Source organism: Brassica napus, chromosome A9, assembly GCF_020379485.1.
Source record: "Brassica napus cultivar Da-Ae chromosome A9, Da-Ae, whole genome shotgun sequence".
Lineage (NCBI taxonomy): Eukaryota > Viridiplantae > Streptophyta > Magnoliopsida > Brassicales > Brassicaceae > Brassica > Brassica napus.
In genome coordinates this window covers 24,815,388-24,837,902 of record NC_063442.1, presented here as the reverse complement: position 1 = coordinate 24,837,902, position 22,515 = coordinate 24,815,388, and the positions used below count along the sequence as shown (strand labels likewise).

At 36.0% G+C, this 22,515-nt stretch overlaps 2 protein-coding genes across 2 annotated transcripts; both read right to left on the bottom strand.

The window, feature by feature from the left end:
- Window positions 1-2,272: 2,272 nt before the first annotated feature.
- On the bottom strand, window positions 2,273-3,721 carry LOC106421085. The gene has a single exon (XM_013861932.1). It carries the CDS (start codon window positions 3,719-3,721, stop codon window positions 2,273-2,275), a length of 1,449 nt encoding a protein of 482 aa, XP_013717386.1.
- A 618-nt stretch (window positions 3,722-4,339) lies between these two features.
- On the bottom strand, window positions 4,340-9,920 carry LOC106421184 (protein DETOXIFICATION 21). The gene is made up of 9 exons (XM_013862032.3): window positions 9,789-9,920; window positions 9,357-9,756; window positions 6,431-6,972; window positions 5,689-5,775; window positions 5,464-5,520; window positions 5,131-5,369; window positions 4,919-5,037; window positions 4,752-4,838; window positions 4,340-4,628 (listed from the first exon to the last, which is right to left on the bottom strand). Exons 2-9 carry the CDS (start codon window positions 9,624-9,626, stop codon window positions 4,548-4,550), a joined length of 1,482 nt encoding a protein of 493 aa, XP_013717486.1. The 5' UTR covers window positions 9,627-9,756; window positions 9,789-9,920; the 3' UTR covers window positions 4,340-4,547.
- Window positions 9,921-22,515: the final 12,595 nt, after the last annotated feature.

The following is a 22,515-nucleotide window of genomic DNA, read 5'->3' as shown; positions in this document are numbered from 1 at the left end:
GATCCTCCAAAAGACTCTGGCAGCCCCAAATACATACCATCTCCTCCAGATTGTTCTATGCCAAGCTTGCGTTTGATGTCTTCTCTGCTTTCTTCAGGAATGTTTTTACCGAAGTAGATGCTCGAATTTTGATAGTTAATCCTCTGGCCTGAAGCAAGGCTATATTCGTGGAGTATTGATCTGATGCTGTTGAGTTCCTCATCAGTGTTTTTGCAGTAGAACATACTGTCATCAGCATAAAGGAGGTGAGAAACAGAAGGTGCCCCTCTTGCTATCTCAAGTCCTGTGATTTCACCTCTGCGCTCTGCTTGCATTAACCTTTGCACTAGCATTTCGGTACATATCACGAACAGGTAAGGCGAGAGGGGGTCCCCTTGCCTTATACCTCTCGTTGGGCGGATATCACCGTATGGGTTACCGTTGATCAGCACCTGGTACTCCACTGAGGTTACGCACTCCATTATGAGATTACACCAGCCTTCGGAAAATCCTAAAGTTCTCATCGCTTTCTCCAGGAAAGCCCACTCTACTCTATCAAAAGCTTTTGAGAGGTCCGTCTTGATGGCAATGTGTTCCCTGGAGCAACGGTTGTTGGAGTTTAGTGCGTGGAGAAGTTCATGAGCAATCAGAATATTATCGGATATTAGTCTCTCCTCAACAAAAGCCGCCTGTGTTTCCGTAATGATGCCAGGTAGGATCTTTTTTAAACGCTTGCTCAACAGTTTTGACACAATCTTGTATGCAACATTACATAGACTTATGGGTCTGAACTCATCAAGAGTTTTGGCGCTCAGCTTCTTTGGAATGAGGCAGATGTTTGTCTTGTTAATGCCCTCCTCAAGCTTCCCCGTTGTGAAGAATCTTGTGACCATTGCAGTTATCTCCGAACTCATAGTCCCCCAGAACTGTTGAAAGAAGTGGCCAGTCATTCCGTCTGGACCAGGGTAATTGTTGGGGTTGATGTCGAAGACCGCTTCTTTGATCTCTTCGATAGTAACCGGCATCATTAGCTTGGGGTTCTGGTCTGTTGTCACTATCGAGGGGATCTCTTCCCAAAATGGGAGAGTAATCCCAACATCTTCCGAAGTGTAAAGGTTCCGGAAATGGCCCTCTGCTACTCTACCAAGATCCTCCTCTGCATACCATTCCTTGCCTTCACCGTCAGTCAAGCTTAAAATTCGGTTTTGTGCTCTACGGTTCTTTGTAACAGCATGGAAGAACTTTGTGTTTTGGTCCCCTGATCGAAGCCAAACCAATCTGCTCTTTTGTTGCCAAAAGGTTTCTTCATTCTGGTATTCTTCGTTTAGCTCCGCTATGAGGCCATGAAGTCCTTCTTTATCGATGACTTGTTGTCTCGTTGCTGTGTCTATCTTGTGGTGGAGCTCTTGTATTCTTAGGGCGGAATTTGGCTTGGCGAATCTTTTCCATAGTGAGATGGATTTTCGACAGGTTGCTATGCTGCTCATTAGACTGCTCTGGCCTTGTGTTGCGCCTTGCCAAGATCTTTTAACCACATCTGTAAAACCTTCTCTATGTAGCCACCGTTTATCATACTTGAAACCCGCACGCCGTTTCCAGATTTGATCCATAAGGGTAGTTAGGACAGGGCTATGATCAGAGCTTACTCTCTTAAGATAAGTGGCACCTGCTTGTGGAAACAAATCTACCCATTCCTGGTTAGCCACTGTTCTGTCAAGTCTGCATTGTACCGTCTCTTCGTTACGAGTGCCTGCCCAGGAGTATTGATATCCTGTATGCTTGATGTTTCCTAAGCCGCAAGCTGAGAGCATTTGCTTGAAGTCTTTCCCATCTGCTGGATCTCTCTCTGTTCCACCTATCTTCTCTGATGGGTCTAGGATTTCATTGAAGTCCCCTGTCATCATCCAGGGACCTTTTCTGTCTACTCCAATTCTGGTTATCCTTTCCCAGACCTCATGTCTTCTGCATTTGACTGGATCTCCGTAGATACAGGATAAATAGAAGCTTTTGTCCTGCCAATGCGCCTTCATGTCGATTATTCTCTTATTGGCCTGCAGTATCTCTACTTTGCAACTTTCCTTCCACATCACTGCTAGGCCTCCATTCTTCCCGATGGGCTCCACTGTTTTGATGTTATAGTATCCAAATTTTTCCACAAGCCCTTCCATATATCTTCTCTTATTTTTGGTCTCGCTGAGGAATAGTATCTCAGGAGAGTACTGACCAAGTACCTCCTGTAGATGTCGAACTGTCGGGGTATTCCCCACCCCCTGACAGTTCCAGCTCAGTAGTTTCATATTGGAGATGAAGGGTTGGTATTAACCATCAACCCTTCTTCAACAATTTTACCACTGGCCAATACTATTCGCTGAACAGAAAGGCTCTGAGTATTTGCTGCAACGTGTGCAGAATGCTTCTTGTCTCCTGAATGATTTCCTTCAGGCACTACTACTTGAGATCCCAGTCTATGGAAGACCGATGATGGGGAGATGTTGCTCTCCCTACCACTCACCCTCGCCTTCTTACTCTCTCTACCACCGCTGTTGCTGCCTGATCTTCTTCTTTTAGCAGTGGACAGTTCCACGTCTTTATTCTTTTTGCCAGAGGAGCTGACAGGAGGAGTGCCAAGTCTTTCAAAGACTGAAGGAGGGCTACGGCTTCCCTTGCTTGATCTGCCATCTTGGTTCTTGTCTGAACTTTCGGTGTCGTTTGATGGAGTGTCAAACTTGCTGCTAAGTCTTTCAAACACTGATGCCGTCTCTTTACTAGCTCCCGATGAGTTTGCACTTCCTTTCTTTTCTGAGTTTCGCCCTTCTCCGCTGAGACATACCCTCTGACTCGAGTTTTGAGGGGATTCTTCTGTGCTTTTTGAGTTCCCTCCAATAACAATTGACTTTTTCTTCCAGACTTGAGAAGGTGCAGCCTCTGATCGTTTTCCTTTTTTATCGTCACGCTTGCGATATTCTGTACTTTTCGTCTGTCTTGCTGGAGTTATCTGAGAGAGGGAGCCTTTTGTTGTTGGCAGTCTGTGTCCAGAGCTAGATCCTGGTGGAGCTTCTTTGCGGCTTTCGCTCGCTGCCATCAGCGCATTTTTGCCTCTTTGACCTCTACTAGCAGGGAGAGATTGTGCTGGTGCTACCTCGGGACATCGAGTTTGGTCATGAGTGAGACGTTTGCAGGTGAAACAGATTTTGAGAAGCTTTTCGTATTCGAGCTCCGTGGGCACAACTTCTCCTGATCTGAAGCGGGCAGTTCTCCTAAACTGCAGAGGTTCATCTGCATTGATCCAGACTAGTGCTCTGACATAGTCTACTGAAGTTGAGTTCTTTGCGTGTAGCTCGACTTTCTCCACGGTGCCCAGAGGTCCCAACAGGCTTTCGATAGCTTGTTTCTTTAAGAGGTGTATGGGGATACCTCTGACTCTTATCAAGAAGGGGATTTTTTTGAGGAAATCAGGTCCAGGGCGCGGAGTCCACTGGTCAAGGGAGACAATCCATCCGTTAACGAACCAAGGCCCTCTGGTTAAGACGTGATGGAGATCTCTGTATGATTGGAAGATGAACTGAACTCTGTTTTCGCCCACTCCTCGCCCATGGACTCTATCTTCTAGTCCCCATATGGGTGGTAGTGCTTTGACAAGTCCCCCAATCTTGTGGGCCGCTGGGTTGAGACATCTGACTACCACGCTCAGCGAGTTTTCTTCAATAAGGTCGTCATTTTCTATCTCTGGGATGTCGACCATTTCTCCCTCTTCTAGCAGAGCGCCTTCAGTTCATCAAGGAGGGAGAGTTCCTTCTTCTTCTTTGGACGGAACATCGAGATCTTTTCGTGGAAGAGAAGCCACTCAGGCTTATTGTGAGAGTAGGAGCAGATCTAAAAATCTGAGTGAAAAAACGGTATACTCCTGCCCAAAACCTAGATCTGGTTCGTGAGATCCGGGATTGCAGGCGAGAGGAGGAAGAAGCTAGAAGAGCTTAATGAGACTGAAAAGCTATTGGAGCTTAATGAGGCAAAACGGGGAAGCCACTAGGACTTAGTGAGATTGGAGAAAGCCACTGGGACTTTGTGTGAGGCTTGTGTGAGGGGAAGCTACTGGGGCTTTGTGTGAGGGGAAGCTATCGGAGCTTAATGGTGGCAGCAGAGATGAAAGATCTGTGCTGAATGAGAGGGACTAGGTCTGGATCTATCGAATAAGCAGTGGCGGCTGTGATTCAACGAAGAAACCTAAAATCGCCTTCATTTTCTCTCTCCGTGAAACCTTCTAAAATCCCATTAGTGCTCTTATGCATGATGTTTATTAGAATGAAGATAAATGATATAATATAGGCAAGAACTTTACAAAACTAGAATACCAGGGTCATGAAAAAAAAGAATTTTACAAAATGTTTTAATGTAAACCAGTAACACTATTAATAATCAAGAAGTTAAGATCTCATTTCAAGTTGCCACGAGACATAAACTGAATAATAAATGTTATATTCTTATCTTTACAGGCTTAAAAGGTTGCATTGATTTTTATTGTATAATATGATATGCCATCTTATGTGAATTTGCAGAATCCAAATTAATTATTCCTCTGATGGAGTTTTACTTACGGCACTAGATTCTGGTACAACCCACCGGTTTAAACGTCTCAGCGATGTATACACCTAAATATTTTTGGCAACAAGCATTATATATAAGCTCCAAAAACAGAACTCGCTAGAGCTTGAGCAAAATAGTTATGTTGTTTGTAAAAAACTTAAAAAATTATATACTAATCCATTTCTAACCTGTTGATCCCAATCTGTTCTCAGAGTCATGATGGTAAGCACACAAGTTTGAACAAATACTCCAAATAGCATTCCGATCCAGACACCCTAAAAGTCAGAGAAAAAAACTATATGTTATATCCAAGAGAATCAATAAAAATGAGAAAACAAAAGAAAACAAAAGTTACTTTGACTTGCAAACCGACTACATAACCAAGGATAACACCAGTAGGAATTCCGACAAGGTAATAGCAAGCAAGGTTAACGTAAGTAACATATCCTTGCCATCCTGCTCCAACAGCAACTCCTGTTCCGGTTTAAAACGGTTCAAAACACATGTAAGTTCAAAGATCCGCTTCATGTTACTAACCATCACATGCCAAATAGCAAAAACACATACCTGAGAGAACAGGTTGAACACTGTTCATGAGGATGGAAAAAGCTAAAAGTGGAGAAAGATCGGCAACTTCTGCTGCTACAGCTTCACTTGTAGTGAAAATGTAGGAAACTTTTCCTCTTAGAAACAAGAAGACGAAGAATAGAACTATTCCTATAGAGAGTGACGTGAAAACCGCTGTCAATGTTGCAAACTTGGCTCCTTTTGAGTTTCCCCTACCGAGCTCATTCGACACTCTTACACTGTTTTTATACATAATTGCAAATAAAAAGAATAAGATGACGATATTAATATAGCAACGATGATGTTAAGTTTGCAGGTATCAAGTATACGCACCTTGCTGCTGCCAAAAAACCAAGTGCTATCATCATCTCCATTCCATTTATGTTGAGGCTACAAAAGTTGGTAAAGAAGAGTCGATTTATAAATATTTATGTATTACTACTCATGATCATGTTTAATTTAATAATCAAGTAGGTGAAATGTACAGATGCACGAAAATGTATTAGTTATGGATAGGACCAGAGAAGAGAGAATGAAGCTTAGTTCTTGTTAACATACCAGATAGCAAGTGCATCTAGAGCGACCTCTGCGTTTTTTAAATTTCCAGTGAGCAGTACCAAGATCGAGTTATACCATAACTCCAAGCTGTCGAAAATAACCACATAGTAATAACTAATATTAGAGGTAGGTCTACACGTTAGAATCGATTTAAATTTATAAGTTATTAATCTTTGACATTGTCATTCCTCGTAAGAGAGCCTGAGTAATTGAGTTTACTCTTTAATATTTCGCACCTTTCTCTCACTTATATATATAAAACTATTTTATATTTCATCTGTTTCAAAATAAATATCATTTTATATTTTATATTTGTTTCAAAATAAATATCGTTCTACAATTCCAATGTAAATTTGTACATTAAATCTATTTTTAACCGTTTTGAACAACCAATAAATTTTTATTTAAATTATTTTCATTAAATTAAATATGGATATATTAGTCTATTATATAATTTTCTTAATCTCAATGAAAAATATCAAAGGAGGGAGTATGAACTTTCTTCTGTAACCAAATCTTTGAAACTAAATGCTAAACTAATTAAGAATCATATGGTTCCAGCTTCCAGCCACCAAACTGATACATTGACAAAGTAAGTGCAAGTGGAAGTGGAAGCCAATTGTCTGTTGTTTTAACCACCAAAATAGGAAAACTAACGCTATTTATACGAGTGGTATCACTAATAAGACTTTTTATGCAAATATTTGGTGAGAGATTCTTAATATATATTATGAAAGCTTACCAAAGCATTCCACCGGAAGACATGGAAAGTTTAAAAACGGGCCATAAATCTTTGAAAGCCAACATAGAGAATCCTCTCCACGTGTCCTTACACCCACCGCAAGTGACGAACAAGAGCTGCGCAATGTTAGGCAACCAGAAGGCAACGAGCGTCGAGGTCATAGCACCGGTGATTCCAAAATCGAAATGAACCATTAGGAGCCACGACAAGAACACGTGGACCGCTAACGAGACTGCAGCCACATAAGCAATGATTTTGTTCTTGCTCTGAGCTTGGAGAAACATTTGGCAAGTGAATGATGGTATGAATGAGAAGTTGATGCCTATGACCCATAGGGATATGATCCGAGCCACACGGACAATGCGTTCCTCTTGACCTAAGGCTAAGAGGATCGGGCCCGAGAAGATATAAACGGGCGTGAGGCAAATGGTACAACCTGTGAGGACGATCCATGACCTTTGGAGATAGATTCCGAGCATATGGTTTTGTTTTGCTCCGTAAGCTTGGCCACATAGTGTTTCTAGTGCACTGGCCATGCCTAACTGCATCACAGTTCATGTAAAAACACGATGATTAATTGTACGGTGACTTATAAAACAACACTTAAAACGATAAGTTGAGGCATCTGCATAGTTACATGATATGTGTTACCCGAAATAATATATTCTGAAAAATACTCCAAAACCATATTAACAGGACTTAATTTTATTCAAGATGTTGGTGCATGATTTACCATTAGTTTCTTGTTAGTTATATTGTTTATTAGTTATATTGTAAGAACATCTTTAACGCTAAGAACATATAAGAATTACCAAAGAAAAAAATATTAATATTATAATACTTTATAATAGTACCATTAGTTTCTTGTTAGTTATATTGTTTATTAGTTATATTGTAACATATAAGAATTACCAAAGAAAAAAATATTAATATTATAATACTTTATTTACTTTTTATTTTTTTGTAAAAAGTAAAACCAATAACTGACTAACACATATGTATGTTTCGAAACCGTCTCTTATAGTAGTTGTTTTAGAACTGTTCTCATTTTTTTTTCATAACTTTTTACTATTTTACTTTATTTTATTTTGGAAAGTTACCGTAAGAACTTAGCGTAAAGATGCTCTAACTCAAATTTCTTCGGTGTTGGATTTCACTTGAAAATCAGTAAAAGTAGTCTTTACAGAAAATAGAATTGGAAAAACCATCAGGGATATCAAGTACAAAATCCAAACAGAAAAGGATGCCAGCAAAAAAAAAGGTATAGCCCAAAGCAAGATCGACCAAAATGCAAACTGTAAAGTAGGAAAGCCATGTTACATATGATTTTAGGCCTATCAGTGACAAGACATTAGATTTTGACCTTATCGGTGGAAGAGCTATACATTGCCAGTTTAGGAGCTCATTATTTTTGAGGTGGTGGAATTGACGATGATTTTTGACAACCAATGAAGAGGATAGTTGAGAATTCACGATGAACAAATTAAGGTTTCCGAATTATAATTAGTGTTTACATTGAATACGAAGAGAAGTCACTGTGAAAATATGGTGAAGGAAAAAGAAAAGAACGAGCTAGGAAATGAGAGAGGAGAGTTAGAAAAATAGGACCAATCTTGGAATTTAGAAACTGAAAACAGTGAAGGGGCATTCAGCTAATTATGCTTTGTGTGTGTGTATAGAGCCTAATTTATCTTTATCTTTTCATTGTAATATATTTGATCCTATAAATGATTTGTAATGATTAATAACATATAAATATCTTTGCTAAAAATTCATATTATTTTCCACATAAATATTTTAATTTTTAAATTGACTTTAAGGTCTACTATATAAAAACATTTTGTTTAAATCTGTTTTGAAATCGATGAATTTTCCAGTCTTAAAAAACTAGTGAAAAAATTTCGAAAATAGTATAACATACTATAATTTTGTAAGAAATTTTTAATCTTTTTAAAAACAGTGTACTACAAAATGAGATTGTGACTACGCATACATAGATTTGTAGTTATCTAAGTTTTCCCATCAGTGAGAAAATAATTATCATGGTTTACAAGAAAATTATTATTAAAAACATTTTACTTTATAAGTGAAAACTATTAGTCATTATTACCACCAGTAGGTGATAATTTGCAGTGATCAAAGACTTTTATTTCTAATAGTTTTCTCATATGTTAATCCATAATAATTAGGTTATAAAAATACTACTATAATATACGTTCAGCAATAGTAATAATATACGCAACTTCTTATCATAATCTATTTACGTGGAAGAGAGACAAAAATGCCGACATCACTGCTCACCCCTTTGTGGATATGGTTTTTAAGTAAGATCCGATAAAATTTAATAAAAACATTTTATCCTCAATAGCAATAAATATTTTTCTTTTTCTGTGGATGGATTTTTCTTAATGAATTTAATAAAATAGTACCACGGGACGACAATAACCAAAAACAAAAATAGTACCACATTGCCTCTAAGAAATTGATTCAATATCAGAACTCTTAAAACATATATAAATGATTTAAAATCGTGGATGATGCGTTTAATCTTTAGTGATTAGTATTACAACTAATCACTAAATAAGAGTCTTCAACAGTGTGTTTTAAAAAACATCTACTCCATCAGTTTCAGAAAGATTCATATTTTAGAAAAAACATTTGTTTCAAAAAGATATATTTTTTACTTTTTAATGTATTATTTAATAAAAAAAATTTAATTTTTAAAAAGTTAATGTGTTTATTGGATTTCTATTGATTAAAAATTATGAAAAATTGTTATTCACAAAAACATAATGTATTTACGATTAAATTTTAATGTGTTTTATTTAATATATGTGAAAAGTTTAAAATATATATTTTTTGAAATGGAGGAAGTATGTATTAAACTATATTAACTAATTGTATTAATTGGTAATCAAAGTCTTACCAAAATACCATTACTGAAACGGAGGAGAACGGTGAAGGTGATTGAGTAAGCGGCTAACTCGATAGGTCCAAGATGACCGATGAAAGCTTGACTTATCATCGAAACTCCGAACGTAGAGAACCTCGTGAAGATAGCCGGCGCCGCTACTACCCAAAGCTTCTTTGATTCAATCCAAACCTTCTTCGTCAACCCCAACTCATCATCTTCCCCACCGTTCTCAGCCGTCTTATTCAACAGAGCGACCGTGAGTTCCTCTCCTCCTCCGGCCATATCGTTGAATCTCTGTTGTTTCTAGTGCGCCAGAGGCTAGAAGCCAAGGAGGAAATGAACGGAACAGAGAATGGAGGGAGGGGAAGAGGATATAGTTTGTTTGATGGACGAGCTTGGTTTAAGACACGATTTGTTGAAAAAAAAAAAAAAAAAAGACACGATTTGTTGTTCTTTCTATAGTTTTATGTTTTCTTTTTAATGATTTTTATTGGGAACGAAAAGCCGCCTACGCCTCTTGCAGGAAGTCGCAGTTAGTAGACAAAAATATATTGCAACAAATAATAGAAAAGGTTGTATAATTCAAGATCACATACGATCGTCCATTTATTGACCATTTAGTCTATTTTTAACCGATGCTCTAACTATACTAAAAGACAAATATCAAGCCCTCTGAGAAGGTCCACGTCGGACTGGAAATTTATCTAGTAAAAAATCAGCATTCGGCCATGTCAGCAACGAGTTGGTTCAAGTTGGGCTTCAGGTATATTTTGTGACCCGCTTATTTGGGCTTCTGTTTATCTTGGCCACATGTGTTGTGTTCGTGTTTCGGAAACGCAAAACGGCGTAACCTAAGTTCTTTCTTCCCCTACCTTTCGACTTTCACCTCTTCCTTTCCCCTTTTCTGCAAATCCGTTTAGCCGATTAACTTCATCACTAATTGCTCTAATCAAGACTTTGTTTCAACTCATTCAATGGCTTCTTTTCACCTTCCTATCAATTTTTCTATTTATAGATCTCTTTTCTTATCTTATGTCTCCATCAAAATCATTCTCTCAGGAAAAAAAACTCAGACATTCATCCCGATGGAACCCACCGGCAACTCCGCCGACTCCAGTGACCGCAAGACCGGCAAGAAGATCGTCGCCTCCTCTGCTACTGTGAAACCAAATGGGAAGTCCATCGCTTCCTCCGCGATTGTGAAGACTGATGTTTCATCTACCGTTCCGGTGAAACCAAACGTTGCTACAGCTCTCTCCTCCGCGCATGCAGACCAAGTCATGTTATTCCGAGATGTTTCATTTGGCCCACGCGAAGCGGAGTTGAGGTTTCGTCTGATTCACTTCTGGGAAGCTCGAAATCCACTCACGAATGGACGTACGTTTGAGAGAGAATTAACAAATTTGAATTGATATTATGTAAATATTATCTACTGTTTTGTAGACGAATTGAGTATCATTCATTCGTTACCTGTTTGAGATGGCAATGCAATAAGATAATTGATTTCCCTGTCATTTTCTCAGGACACTATATGTTTATCTTTGATTGATTACCTCCCAAGCTTGAATTTTTGTGTTGCGTTTTAGGCTATGCTCATGGTGATTACTTCTAACTGATTGAGTTCTCTATGGTTTCTCTTTTTTTGTATGGAAATAATCGACATATATTAGCCTACGATTTGAGAAACCAGCAAAGGTGCGTTTCTCCATTGTACTTTATATGCTTTCAATATTGTAATAGGGTATGTGGTGGACAAGATAATTTAATTTGTCTAATAATCTATCTTGCATGTTCAGTTGCTATTCTCCTCGATTCCTGAGAGCTTCTCGCCGTTAAACAGGTTAACTTATTAACTCCATTTTGGATTTTAGAAACTGTAGTCCTTCTTTGCAGTTTGATTTTTATTTTATTTTCTCTGTGGAGTTTGATTCCTATGATGAGTTTTTGGTAGTCAATGGGATATCCAAGCTCATTCGTTCTACATATGTAGAAAAACGCATCACCATATTCCATTTGATTTCTCCATAATTATATTTTTTAGTGTTTACTCTTAACAGTATTTTTGTTGTTGATTTGACTAGATTTTAGTTGTTCTTACGAGGTTCTGACTGCATCCAATAAAAAAACTCAAGTTTTCGGATAAACTAACATGTTTCTTTGTTACTATTGTGCTGTGACTTATTTTCCATCACATGATCTTAGTCGTTTCTTTATCTACGGTGAGCTGATTGATTCATGACTATCCTACTACTTGTTTCACATGATCTTAGTCGCACACAGGTCGCGCACAATATACATCGTTTACATGATATCTAGCCTACATCTTCAGGTTTAGTTAACATGCTTCCCTGAAGTACTAAGTCTGTGTGTGGTTAGAGAAAATGTTCATTCTCTGTGTTGTTGACTACTTCCTGCTATTCTGAGATATCTAATTTTAGGAAATGTGGATCCAATTTAATATATACAACTTTATTTGTGTTTGGTACAGAGCAGAGGAAGAAGCTTGGTATAGGAAAACACTTTCTCTTAACCCTTAGTTTTCTCTGTATCAAACTTCAAAAACATTTTATTATGTGATGAATGCATGATAAAAATCTATGACTTTGTGTAGTGGTATTAATTTTTATTCAATTTTCTCTATATCTTTTGCTATTTTCATCTGTGGAAAGGTGGAAGCTATAAGGTTGCAAAATGATATTTAACTGTTAACGTCCGACTGTGACAGACCTGCATGCATAAGTGTATTCGACAACCTTGCGGAGCTCCAATGAGGAATTAGTAATGTCAGGTGTGGAACCAAAGGTTGCTGTAGCCACCAATATCAACCCTAAATTAGTTGGAGGTAACCATTTCTAAAACTCATCTGTTATTTTAAGCCATCTTTTTTCTAAATGCTACCCCAGGAACACATTTCTTTTTTGACCATGAGAGTGTAGCCAGCCAAAGTTATCTCACAAAGTAAGGATTATAGCCTTTGTTACTGTGAAAATAATTTACATGTCTTCATGTTATAAATCATGTACAGAGTTAGTCACCACAAGGTTGGTCTCTGTAGGAAGGTTCATTGTCAACGTCTACGAAATATGGTGGTGTTAAGAAGATCGAAACGTTAACACTGTCTTAGCTAAATGCTTATATCATATCGCCCCACAGGCGACCACTTTCACGTAACCCATATGTTAGTGTGTTTCTTGACCGACAATTACTTTCACTTTCTTAGTGCCATATCCAAAGGTTTGAAACCAATTTTTCTGCTCTTGCACTGATGAAATACTGAATATATATTAAAAATATTAATTGGATCGAACTGTTCTCTTTTGTTTTGATGCAGTGTTCCTGAGATAAAGTGCATACGAGGAAAGAAAGCTTTCTTATTACATGGTATCTCACCAGAATCAATCAATTTGTTTCTACCGTGAGTATCTCCAAATACAGAATGTAATGTCTTTAAAAAAAAAAAATTCAAACACAGAAATAGTAATCAGATCGATATAGCTTTACATCAAACACATTCAGGACATAGATCAAAATGTTGTCTCAGTTCAGACTCATGCATGTTGTTTCCTTAATCAGGTATTGCAATGAGGACATCAAGATGATCAATGTGTATGAGTATAGGGAAAAGGGAACGCTTAAGGACCATCGGAATGACTCGGATAACCCTAGGTTGAGCTGGAGACAGAAGCTTGAGATATGCGCTAAAGGGCTTCACTATCTCCATACAGGTTCCGCAAGAGCCACTATACACTTCATTTGAAGTCTGCTTCAGGTAAATGTTTAGGACCAACTCTTCTTCTGTAGAACATGTTGAAGAAGCTTTACTCTTTACACAATGTAATCATTCTCTACAGGCCATTGAAGCTCTCGACCCGAACCACAAACTGGGTACTGGAACCACAAGAAGCAAACTCAATCTGAATAGAAAGACAACTTCATATCATCAAACTGTTCCGTGAGTTTAACCAAAGGAAAAATATACAGAGCAAATTTGATGTAATAAAAGCTCAAAGAGCAACTCCGAGACAACAAGAGTGAATACCTTTTGGATAGATAGAGAAAGTTTCTTGCTTTCATTTTTTGTTGTTGCATTTATTCAGAATCTTTTGTTCTTTTTATTCTCAGCAAAATTTTCAGTAAACAAATAACCTACCTTAGCGTTATATAACTAGGAACAATAAATGTTTGATTCTTTCGCTAATGCTGTGTTTTGAAAAACTGAGATACAAGTTTATTCTGTAACAACTTCCTTGGTCGGGGTTGTGTGGGGACCATATTATCTCATTTGTCGTGCTCTTTGCTGGAGGTCGGGATAATGCTTCTTTCTTGGTAATGCAGTTGCTGGAGCTAAATACCCTAGACTGGGGGGGAACACACAGTCCAAGTGTTGTTGGAGGAAAATTAAAAAAAAACCTCAGTGTCTATCCTATTCAGCTGGAGCACATATATCTAAAAAACATGGCAAGACTCAAACCCCCAAGAAGTTGCAACCTCCAAAACATAAATCATCTATGCAAGAATTGTTACTAGTTTTTAAGAGTTGAGAAATTTGTCGATTACATTGCTAATAGATCCAAATAAAATATGTCATTATTTCTTTTGCTTTTTAAAGACAAACCAGGTTTTACATTTCTTATCATGAATAAAAAAATCTTTAATTTATATATTTCTTTACTTTTAAAATAAATTATTACACCCTCCTGTACTAGCTCCTAAAATTAAAATAATAAATAAAATCCTTAATACATACGTAAACCAAAAAAATTGCATCTAACCCATAAGTAAAAAAAATTATCTTATTCACTTAGTGGGAGTCAGAAACGCAAACATGACATCATGAGATCTACTAACATGTACTCATAAAATCAATTATTAGTTCAAGACCCTCGAATCTAAATTGGAAAGAACTAATAATTCAGATTCAATTGGACTAACAACTAACAGATGAAAATGAGACTAATGGAATTCAAATGAGAAATCAACATCCGAACCCGGCGCGTAGCGCCGGAATACCCCTAGTTTCATTAGACTTCTTGTACACTAGGCTATCCCGTGTTCGAATTTAATTATGCGGTAAACGCTACTAACCCCCAAAATAAAGAATGGACAAATCACGAGCACATCAAACTTATTACTGGCCTGGGCATAACCCGGACCTGAACCGAAATGAAGAGATCAGATATGTTACAGATCTATAGAAAACCCCGATCGGGTTTCGTTTGGCAATTCGGATTAAACTGATAACCAAAGAGTAACCTGAAGTGAACCGACCCTATATGATATATAACATATATACATATATGATATATACATAACACATGTGAGTCTCTTCCTCTTTTCGATATTTTTTGTTTCAGAGCAAAATCATTAAAACAAGAGGCTATTCATCTTCTTATACTTTTTGAAATCCCTAATCATATATGCTATTAAACCTAAAGAGCCTCTCATGTTTCAAAAACGTACTCACTCTCCATCTTCTTCAATTTCGCGAAATCAGCCCCATGTGAATAACAACTTATGAATTTCACAATCCATAATCTCCTATTTCTTCACATGTTATGTTATTCGATTTGGGGTTTGAATGAGAACAAATTAGGTTTTTAAAATCTTAGGGTTTATAGTTATTTCAAATCGATTGAATGCTACGGGTTCTGTTAGGGTTACTTAACTTGAATACGATTGAATGTTAGGTTTCTTTTCGATTGAATGTAATTTCTTCTCTTATGAATCATGAATGATTCTGAATGTAGTTTTTTCAGATAGATTCATCTTCAACTCCAAACCGTGTTACTCTTAACAATGACAAATATGTAGAAGGTGATGAAGAACAAGAGTTGATGACTCCATATAGTAGATGCAAGCGTAAAGAAACACATGGAGCTAGTGGAGAAACATACCAAGCAACAAAATTTCTTCGGGTTCTTCCTACAAGGTCTAACATTTGGGAGCATTATACAAGAACAAAGGAGAATAGTGACAAATGAATTTGTCATTAATGCAAGAAGGAGTTTTGTTGCTCAACAAGGTCGGGAACATCAAACTTGATGAAGCATCTTACTGTCTAGAAACACTACATGGCATTTTCATAGGCCAAATTAAGTTCCACTTAGCCTGTGATCAACAAAGAAGGAAAACTGAAGTCTGAAAAAGTCATTGAAATTACCATTTTCAGAAAAGTTACTGTTGAGATGATGGTAATAGGAGAGTTACCACTGAGTTTCATAAAAAGTGTTGCTTGGAAACACTTCTGTTCTAAGGTCAGATTTCTCTTATTTTATCTAACACAAACATATTTTAATGCTTTCGTTTAGTTTGTTATATAACTTTGAATGGTATGTTTGTAGGTGAATCTATACAAACATGTTTCAAGAAGGACATAAACAAGAGACATTGTTGAGCTATATGTGCAGAGGAATCCATTTATGAAGAAATGGTTTAAAGCTAATAAGCACAATGTTTTTTCTGACTACAATGTGTAAAGACTTTAATTTCCATTTTTCTATGGTTTTTGCCTCTTGTGTTTCGATTGATCTTTATGTGTTTCTTCCTTCTGTGTTTGGCTTGATCACAAGTACTGTTACATGGTTGTCACTTCCCATCACGTTTATGCTTGTTGGCGACTGAAGAAGCTCAATGAGTTCAAACACAGTTACTGATCACAAAGGTCAGACAATTTCTAAGGTTCTTTTGGATTTCTTAGCTGGCGATAATATTTGATCTAACGAAGAAGATGAATTTCACAAGCATGTGTTTTGATGAGTTTTATGGGCAGGACAGCTTGGAAGGTAAGGAGATGTAAGACTATGTGATTAGTGTTCTTCGTAGTTTGTTCAAGGAGGACAATGAGAGATATGAAGAGTCAAAGAGGGCAATCTGATGAATCTAAAAAACCCAGTACACAAGCCTCTCAGTAGATTCAACCGTTACTATGGAAGCAGTTGATGATGATTTAGGTTATAAGAGGATGACCGAAGGTATAAGGATAAGTTAAGTGAGATAGGACTGAAAGACAAGCGTGATGTACTGGATATATACTTGAAAGAGGCTGTTGAAAATCCAGATATGATGCTTGGTGTAGAGTACAATGCTCTTTCTTTCTAGAAGAGAAATTGTATCATGTTCTCGATTTTGTCACAGATCGCTAAAGATGTTTTGGCCTTACAAGTTTCTTCTGTTGCATGTGAGAGTGCCTTCAGTACAAGTGGGAGGATAATCGAGCCATCTAGGATGCCTTACACCCTACATGGTTAAGGTGTTGTAAAAAGACATTCAAATTTGACCCAAGAGTGCTTACTAATGCACAAATCCTTGATGGTATTGAAGAACTTGAGAAATTTGAAAGAGATGTATCTTCAGTTTGCTTGTTTACGTTTTTTTTTGCTTCTTATATGTGTTTGTTAGTTGATAGTGACCTGCTTTTTTTGTCTTTGCATCAGAATTTGCTGATTCAGTTCACGGGTCTGCATAAGGTAATGTCTATTGTTGATATTCTGTTTACAAATAGTCTATGATTTTTGTTTATGGCTTCATTTTAAACATCTTTTGTTGTCACTCTGTTTGACAGAAATAGAAGATTGTCAAGTGCTAGTGTTTATCAAATGGTGTAGTGTTATCACAAGATTTTCATATGCTTTTGTGCTTATCTTTCTACAACTATGCTGATTTTCTTTTGTTGTATTTTCGGATTTTATATGTTTTGATGCTTTTTTCTTATGGAATGTTATTTTTCGGATTTGATGTGCTTTGGATACTTTTTCTTAGTGGAATGTTGCTATTTTGGAATTGGTGCAGTTTAGATTTTTTTAATCAAAACATTAAGTTTCCTATTTTTAGATTTTTATAATGTTTTTTACTTCAGTATAACCCAAACTGAACAAAAAACCCCGAAACTGAATGATATATGATTACTTTACCAGTTTTAGGATGTAATACAAAATATAACTGAAACAAAAGTATTATTATCCGAATCCGATACGTACAAATAAAAGTTTAGTATGGGACCTAGGAGGGTGAAACAAGAAACCTAAAAACCTAAAAATCTTATTCGAACCCGTATGGGTACCCAAACGCCCATACCTACTTATTACAATGTTGACTACTCTATTTTTATGCCACTGATGAGATATTTTTGGAGCTCTGTATCAAAATAATTAGTTTAAGTTTAAATTATATATGAAACTTAAATAGATGATTGGTCTCAAATTATTTTGAATAATTTATGAATTAGAATCTGGATAGATTTTGTAATTATTTTATTTCAGGATTACCTGTACTGATTTGATTATTGTAAAAATCTAAAATTTCCACTGTAAAAGATAGAGGATTCCTCTGTTTTTGTTTGTTATATACTCTCTCTGTTTGTTTTTTTTAATTCACTTTGACATTTTTTTTCGCTACATGAAAACTATAGTTGTAGAATTTAATTACAATTTATAATTATTTTCATCATAATATTAATTGAAAATGCATTGATTTAAAAAATAAAATTATGTATATCAAATACTATTGGTTAAATATATGTAATTAATTACAACATAAATGAATTTCAATAATTTTTTGTAATATGTGTAAAATGTCTAAGTGAAACGTTTTATGAAATGGAAAGAGTAACATTTTGAAGTTGGGTAAACCTTTTAATAAAAATATTTAATTTCTATATTTTCTTTACAAAAACATCATTAACTATCTAACTAACTAGCCATATTGTAACCAATAAAAAGTAATCTGCAAAATATAAAAAGTCATTTGCATAAAAACAAATAAATTTTACATTGAAAAGCGAAAATTTCAAGTAATTTGAAGCAATTGTTTTTCTTCTAAATGTAATAAATTTAGTGATAATTGATTTATATTTCTGGAATATTAAATTTAAATTGATTATATTCCACATCTTCTGAGTACTAATATTTATTTAATATTTAATATTTAATCTTATAATACATAAGTGAAATTCTAAATCATGAAAAACGACAAATCATCAGCTAAATTGCTAAAATGTTTATTAAAACTAATAGTTCACTCAAATCATAGAGAAAATATAAGAAAAAAACAAAATTGATTTTTAAATAACAATTTAGATTTATTGATAAAATTAAATAACAGTGTCATGATTTTAAATTTTAATTAGTAGGTTATATTTGGATATTTTCTCTTCTGACAAAGAATATATGTCTTTTAAGTAAATTATTGGTTGAAGATGTTATTATCTCGGTAACTAATGCATAATCTATACTATTATAGCACAATACCCTTTTCTGCGGTTACCTTGATTTTTGAAAGTATTTACAGATTATGCCACTGGAAATTAATTATAATAAAACAATTACATTAATATTTAATGCTAACAATCAGTTAACTAATAATATATGCATATTCAAAATTTCTATCGTAATCATATCTTTTTGTTAGTAAATAAAATCAATCATATATTTGTATATAGTTTGGCTACATCACATATAGATACATTATGATATCTACATCTTTGCTTATTGTATTTAAGTTTATATTATAATTTCTTTATAGTTTCAGTGACAACTTTACTCGGATGCAAATTTGCACTTTAAGTGATACAAAGACATTCTATTTGCTTCATCATCTATCCTTCAGCAATCATGAGGCCCTTATATAAAGCATTCTTCTATATAACTTCAACCTAATCTAAGTGTGTAAAATGAACTTATATTTAGAGTGATAAACTGTCAGAAAACATACCTTTTGTGTTCATATTCTTGGAGTCCTGCTGCTTGAGATAGAAGCTTCGATGATATAGTGATTTGTAATGGTTATTAGCATATACTTAAGCCCATACTTTCCTGAAATCAGAGTGACAGCTAGCCCATTCTTCTTGTTTCTGCTTCAAGTGAGTTAATATCATCGGCAAGGCTTACCTATAAGAGAATCTTCTTCAGAAAAGTCCATGATGTCAAGCCCATAATAGAGTTATCTTTCCTGGCTTGTTCCCGTGGGAAACCCATCGAAGGAATCTGCGAAAATAATTTCTGTTAAGCAATAAGAATTAACAAACTTAGGGACAATCTAAAGGGTTGTATATGAAATTACGAGTTTGAAGTTGTCAACTTGCAGTGTAAGACGTTTTCTTAGTGAAAAAGAGTTATTCTCACAAATTGGAGTATTTGTAAGCGTTGGGGAACTTCTCCAAAATCGAACAAATCTCATATTTATCATCTTAATTTCTAGTGTAACCGAGACCTCTGAACCTGAATATTTGTAATCAAATTCAACAGACCTTGATTTAGCCTCAACTTCATAATTATGCACCAAAATTTTTATGTTTAATAGATTTACCTCAGAACATCTTCTAGCTCCTTCATGGAGGAAAGTAAGGGTTCCACGAATCTGCAAACAATTATGTTTGGACGTACATAATTAGTTAGAAAAGGAACCAAAAGATATAGACGTGAACTGTTGTGTGGGTGCATTAGGGTTTCGAATGATGATTGTACCACAGTTCGTAGTGCGATGGATTTGAATCTTTCCAAAGCCATGGCCCATAGTTTCTTAAGGGTTTTAGTTTAGGGATATTAAGATTTCCAATGGCTAGACGACAAAGATGGAGTGAGAGAGGGGAAGTCACATTGGTGATGTATTTTTTCTTTTCGGAAAAAAGCAAGCTTAAGCTAGTGGGAGAATATATGTTAAGCTCCTTACACCAGGTGACGATTCAGATAACAAAACAGATGAAGAGGATGAAGAAGGAAATCTAAACGACAAAGAAGCCGGCGTTGAAGAAGATGGAGGTTAAGTCAAAAAGGTATTACATATAATTGTCCCATAGGAAAGTTTTTTATAACAAATGCAAAACATAAGCCCAAGGACTTAAAGCATCCGAAGACTGGGAATTTGTTGACATGCCACGTGGCATAATTCGCCCGCTGCTTCATGGTGATGTGGAGGGCTGAAGAGAAAGAAAATTATGTTTTATTATTATAGAAATTGGGGATAATTGAGAAGAAGCTCATTAATGAATCTGAAGAGCAACTATATTGACATGATTAACTCAAATTGAGTTTTTCACATAAGATTGTTTGTTGATGAAAGTTTCAGTGTGACTTAATGTGAGATGCTCAACAAAGGAATGAGAAAGGATCCGTAGAATCATTTATAACTATGGTACTATGTGAAACCCAAATGAAAACCTTGATGAATCAAACTTTTAACTTTCAATATCTTTTTCCATTTGGGAAACAAATACAACGTCATTCATCCTTTTATAAAACATTTCAATCTTATCTTTTAGTAGCATCAACACATGAACATGGGCTGAGACAATCAAATATATTGGAGTTGGTGAACATGTGAGCTGCAATTTTTACATGGTACATAAACGGACTTTAATCTACTATGGGACAAAAGGATGAAAAAAAATCTGGCACCACCTAAAGTAATCTCCCATAGGACAAGAGAGTGGTTAATGACAATTTGCCCCATTAATGAAATCAATATGAACCCTTGGATCAGAATTCTATGGGATATAATGTGAGCCGTCGGATAATTAGAAGAAAAGAGATCAATATTTACCAGAATGCCATTAATGAAAATCTCTCTTGAGCCGTCAGATCTTCTGTCTTTGTTTTAATCTTGGCCTTCGGATCTCACATCCAAACCCTTCTCTCTTGCCTGGGTCCCACAGATGCATTAATCCTTTTTCTTCTTCTTCATTTCTCCTACAACCATACTCAACTACCACGGAAATTCATTCTCCTCACCAACAAAAGCTTTCTTCTTCAACTTTTCATCCACAAACCTTCACCTCTGTTTCTTGGGGATTTTTGACAGGTTAGGACGCCGTGAAACGGGTCATGTACGTCGTCCTTAGTTCTGAAATCGGTTGATAAGTGTAAACTCTCTCCTTCTCTCTCTCTCTCTATTATGTTTCTCTCTCTCTCTCTCTCTCTTCTGTTTCTCTTTCTCTCTTTATTGTTGTTTGTTTCAGTTTAGTCATATAAACTGTGTGTTAACGATATGAGACAGATTATAAAGTTTAATATAATTTGGTTAAAGTATGAAGCATGATATTGTAGAATAAATCGTTTTTGTCTATGGTACAATAGGTACAACTCTAGTAAAATGGAAAGTAGCAAAACTGGCAGAACTAGTATTACTGATATTGTTCATCCGAAACATACCACTAGTAAACCTGTTAAAACTTGGAGTAACACATTGAATAGATAGTTTTGGTACCACTCGTATAACTTATATTAGTCATGTGCAAAGTTGACATAGTATAACTGGTCTTACTAGTATAACTGATAACTACTGTTACATGTAAACTAGTCTAATTGATAATATTAGTATAACTGAACTAGCTAATAAATGATAATGTTGGTTTTTAGTCATTTTCAGAAACTATGGATAGTAATGGGTCTGTGGTGATACATTTTGAACATGGTGAAGAGCAACATATTTCTACACTAGTGATGAAAGGAAGATATGAGGAGATTACTTATTCTCAGTTGCTTGATAGAATAGCCAAGAAAATGAAGATCGATGTAGTTGAGACGAAGCTTCAGTTGAGTTACTTTCCGCTGGTATTGAATAATAAGAGGCCTTGTTATATCTTGGATGATGAAGATGTTTTAGGATATTTAATGAAGGTAGATAAGAAAAACTGACGTAGTGTCTTGCGTGTGGAGCTTAAGGAAATCGTCGCAGAAAATCAGAGCAACGAGATGTTTTCTATGAATGAGGAAAATCTGAGTGATGCCAGAGCTAATGATGGCATGGTTGGAGTTGGAGAGTTGGAAATTGTTCCTCGTATTCAGGAGGATGAGTTTGAGCATGAGAAAATCAGTGAAGAGGGTGATGAAATGGATGATAGGGAGGAGTTGCTGGCTGTTACAGTAGTTGAACCTCCTGTTGTCAATTCAGAGTGGGATGATGGCATTGATATTAGTTTTCATCAAGAATTTGCGACTAGAGAAGAAGTGAGGGATTTAGTGGACAAAGGTGTGCATTCCAATTGTTTTCAGGTTGATATAAAGAAGTCGAATCCTCGGGTTTACATATTGAAATGTCGTGGGGCTGGATGCAGATCTGATTTTTTCTCTATCAGAACGTATAGAAAGATGCATATGTGCTCTCGTGGAGATGCAAGTGTCATGAAGAAGAAGAAAAGAGGCACGCCAAGCTTGGTCGCATCAGTGGTGCACTCGGA

What these genes read in the sequence shown, in the direction of transcription:
- LOC106421184 (XM_013862032.3), bottom strand. Translation starts at nt 9,626, where the DNA reads ATGGCCGGAGGAGGAGAGGAACTCACGGTCGCTCTGTTGAATAAGACG. An exon ending in GGTTTTTTGGCAGCAGCAAG is followed by an intron (nt 5,370 to 5,463) that starts GTGCGTATACTT and finishes GTATAAAAACAG; the next exon opens with TGTAAGAGTGTCGAATGAGC. An exon ending in TAGTCGGTTTGCAAGTCAAA is followed by an intron (nt 4,839 to 4,918) that starts GTAACTTTTGTT and finishes TCTGACTTTTAG; the next exon opens with GGTGTCTGGATCGGAATGCT.
- LOC106421085 (XM_013861932.1), bottom strand. Translation starts at nt 3,721, where the DNA reads ATGGTCGACATCCCAGAGATAGAAAATGACGACCTTATTGAAGAAAAC.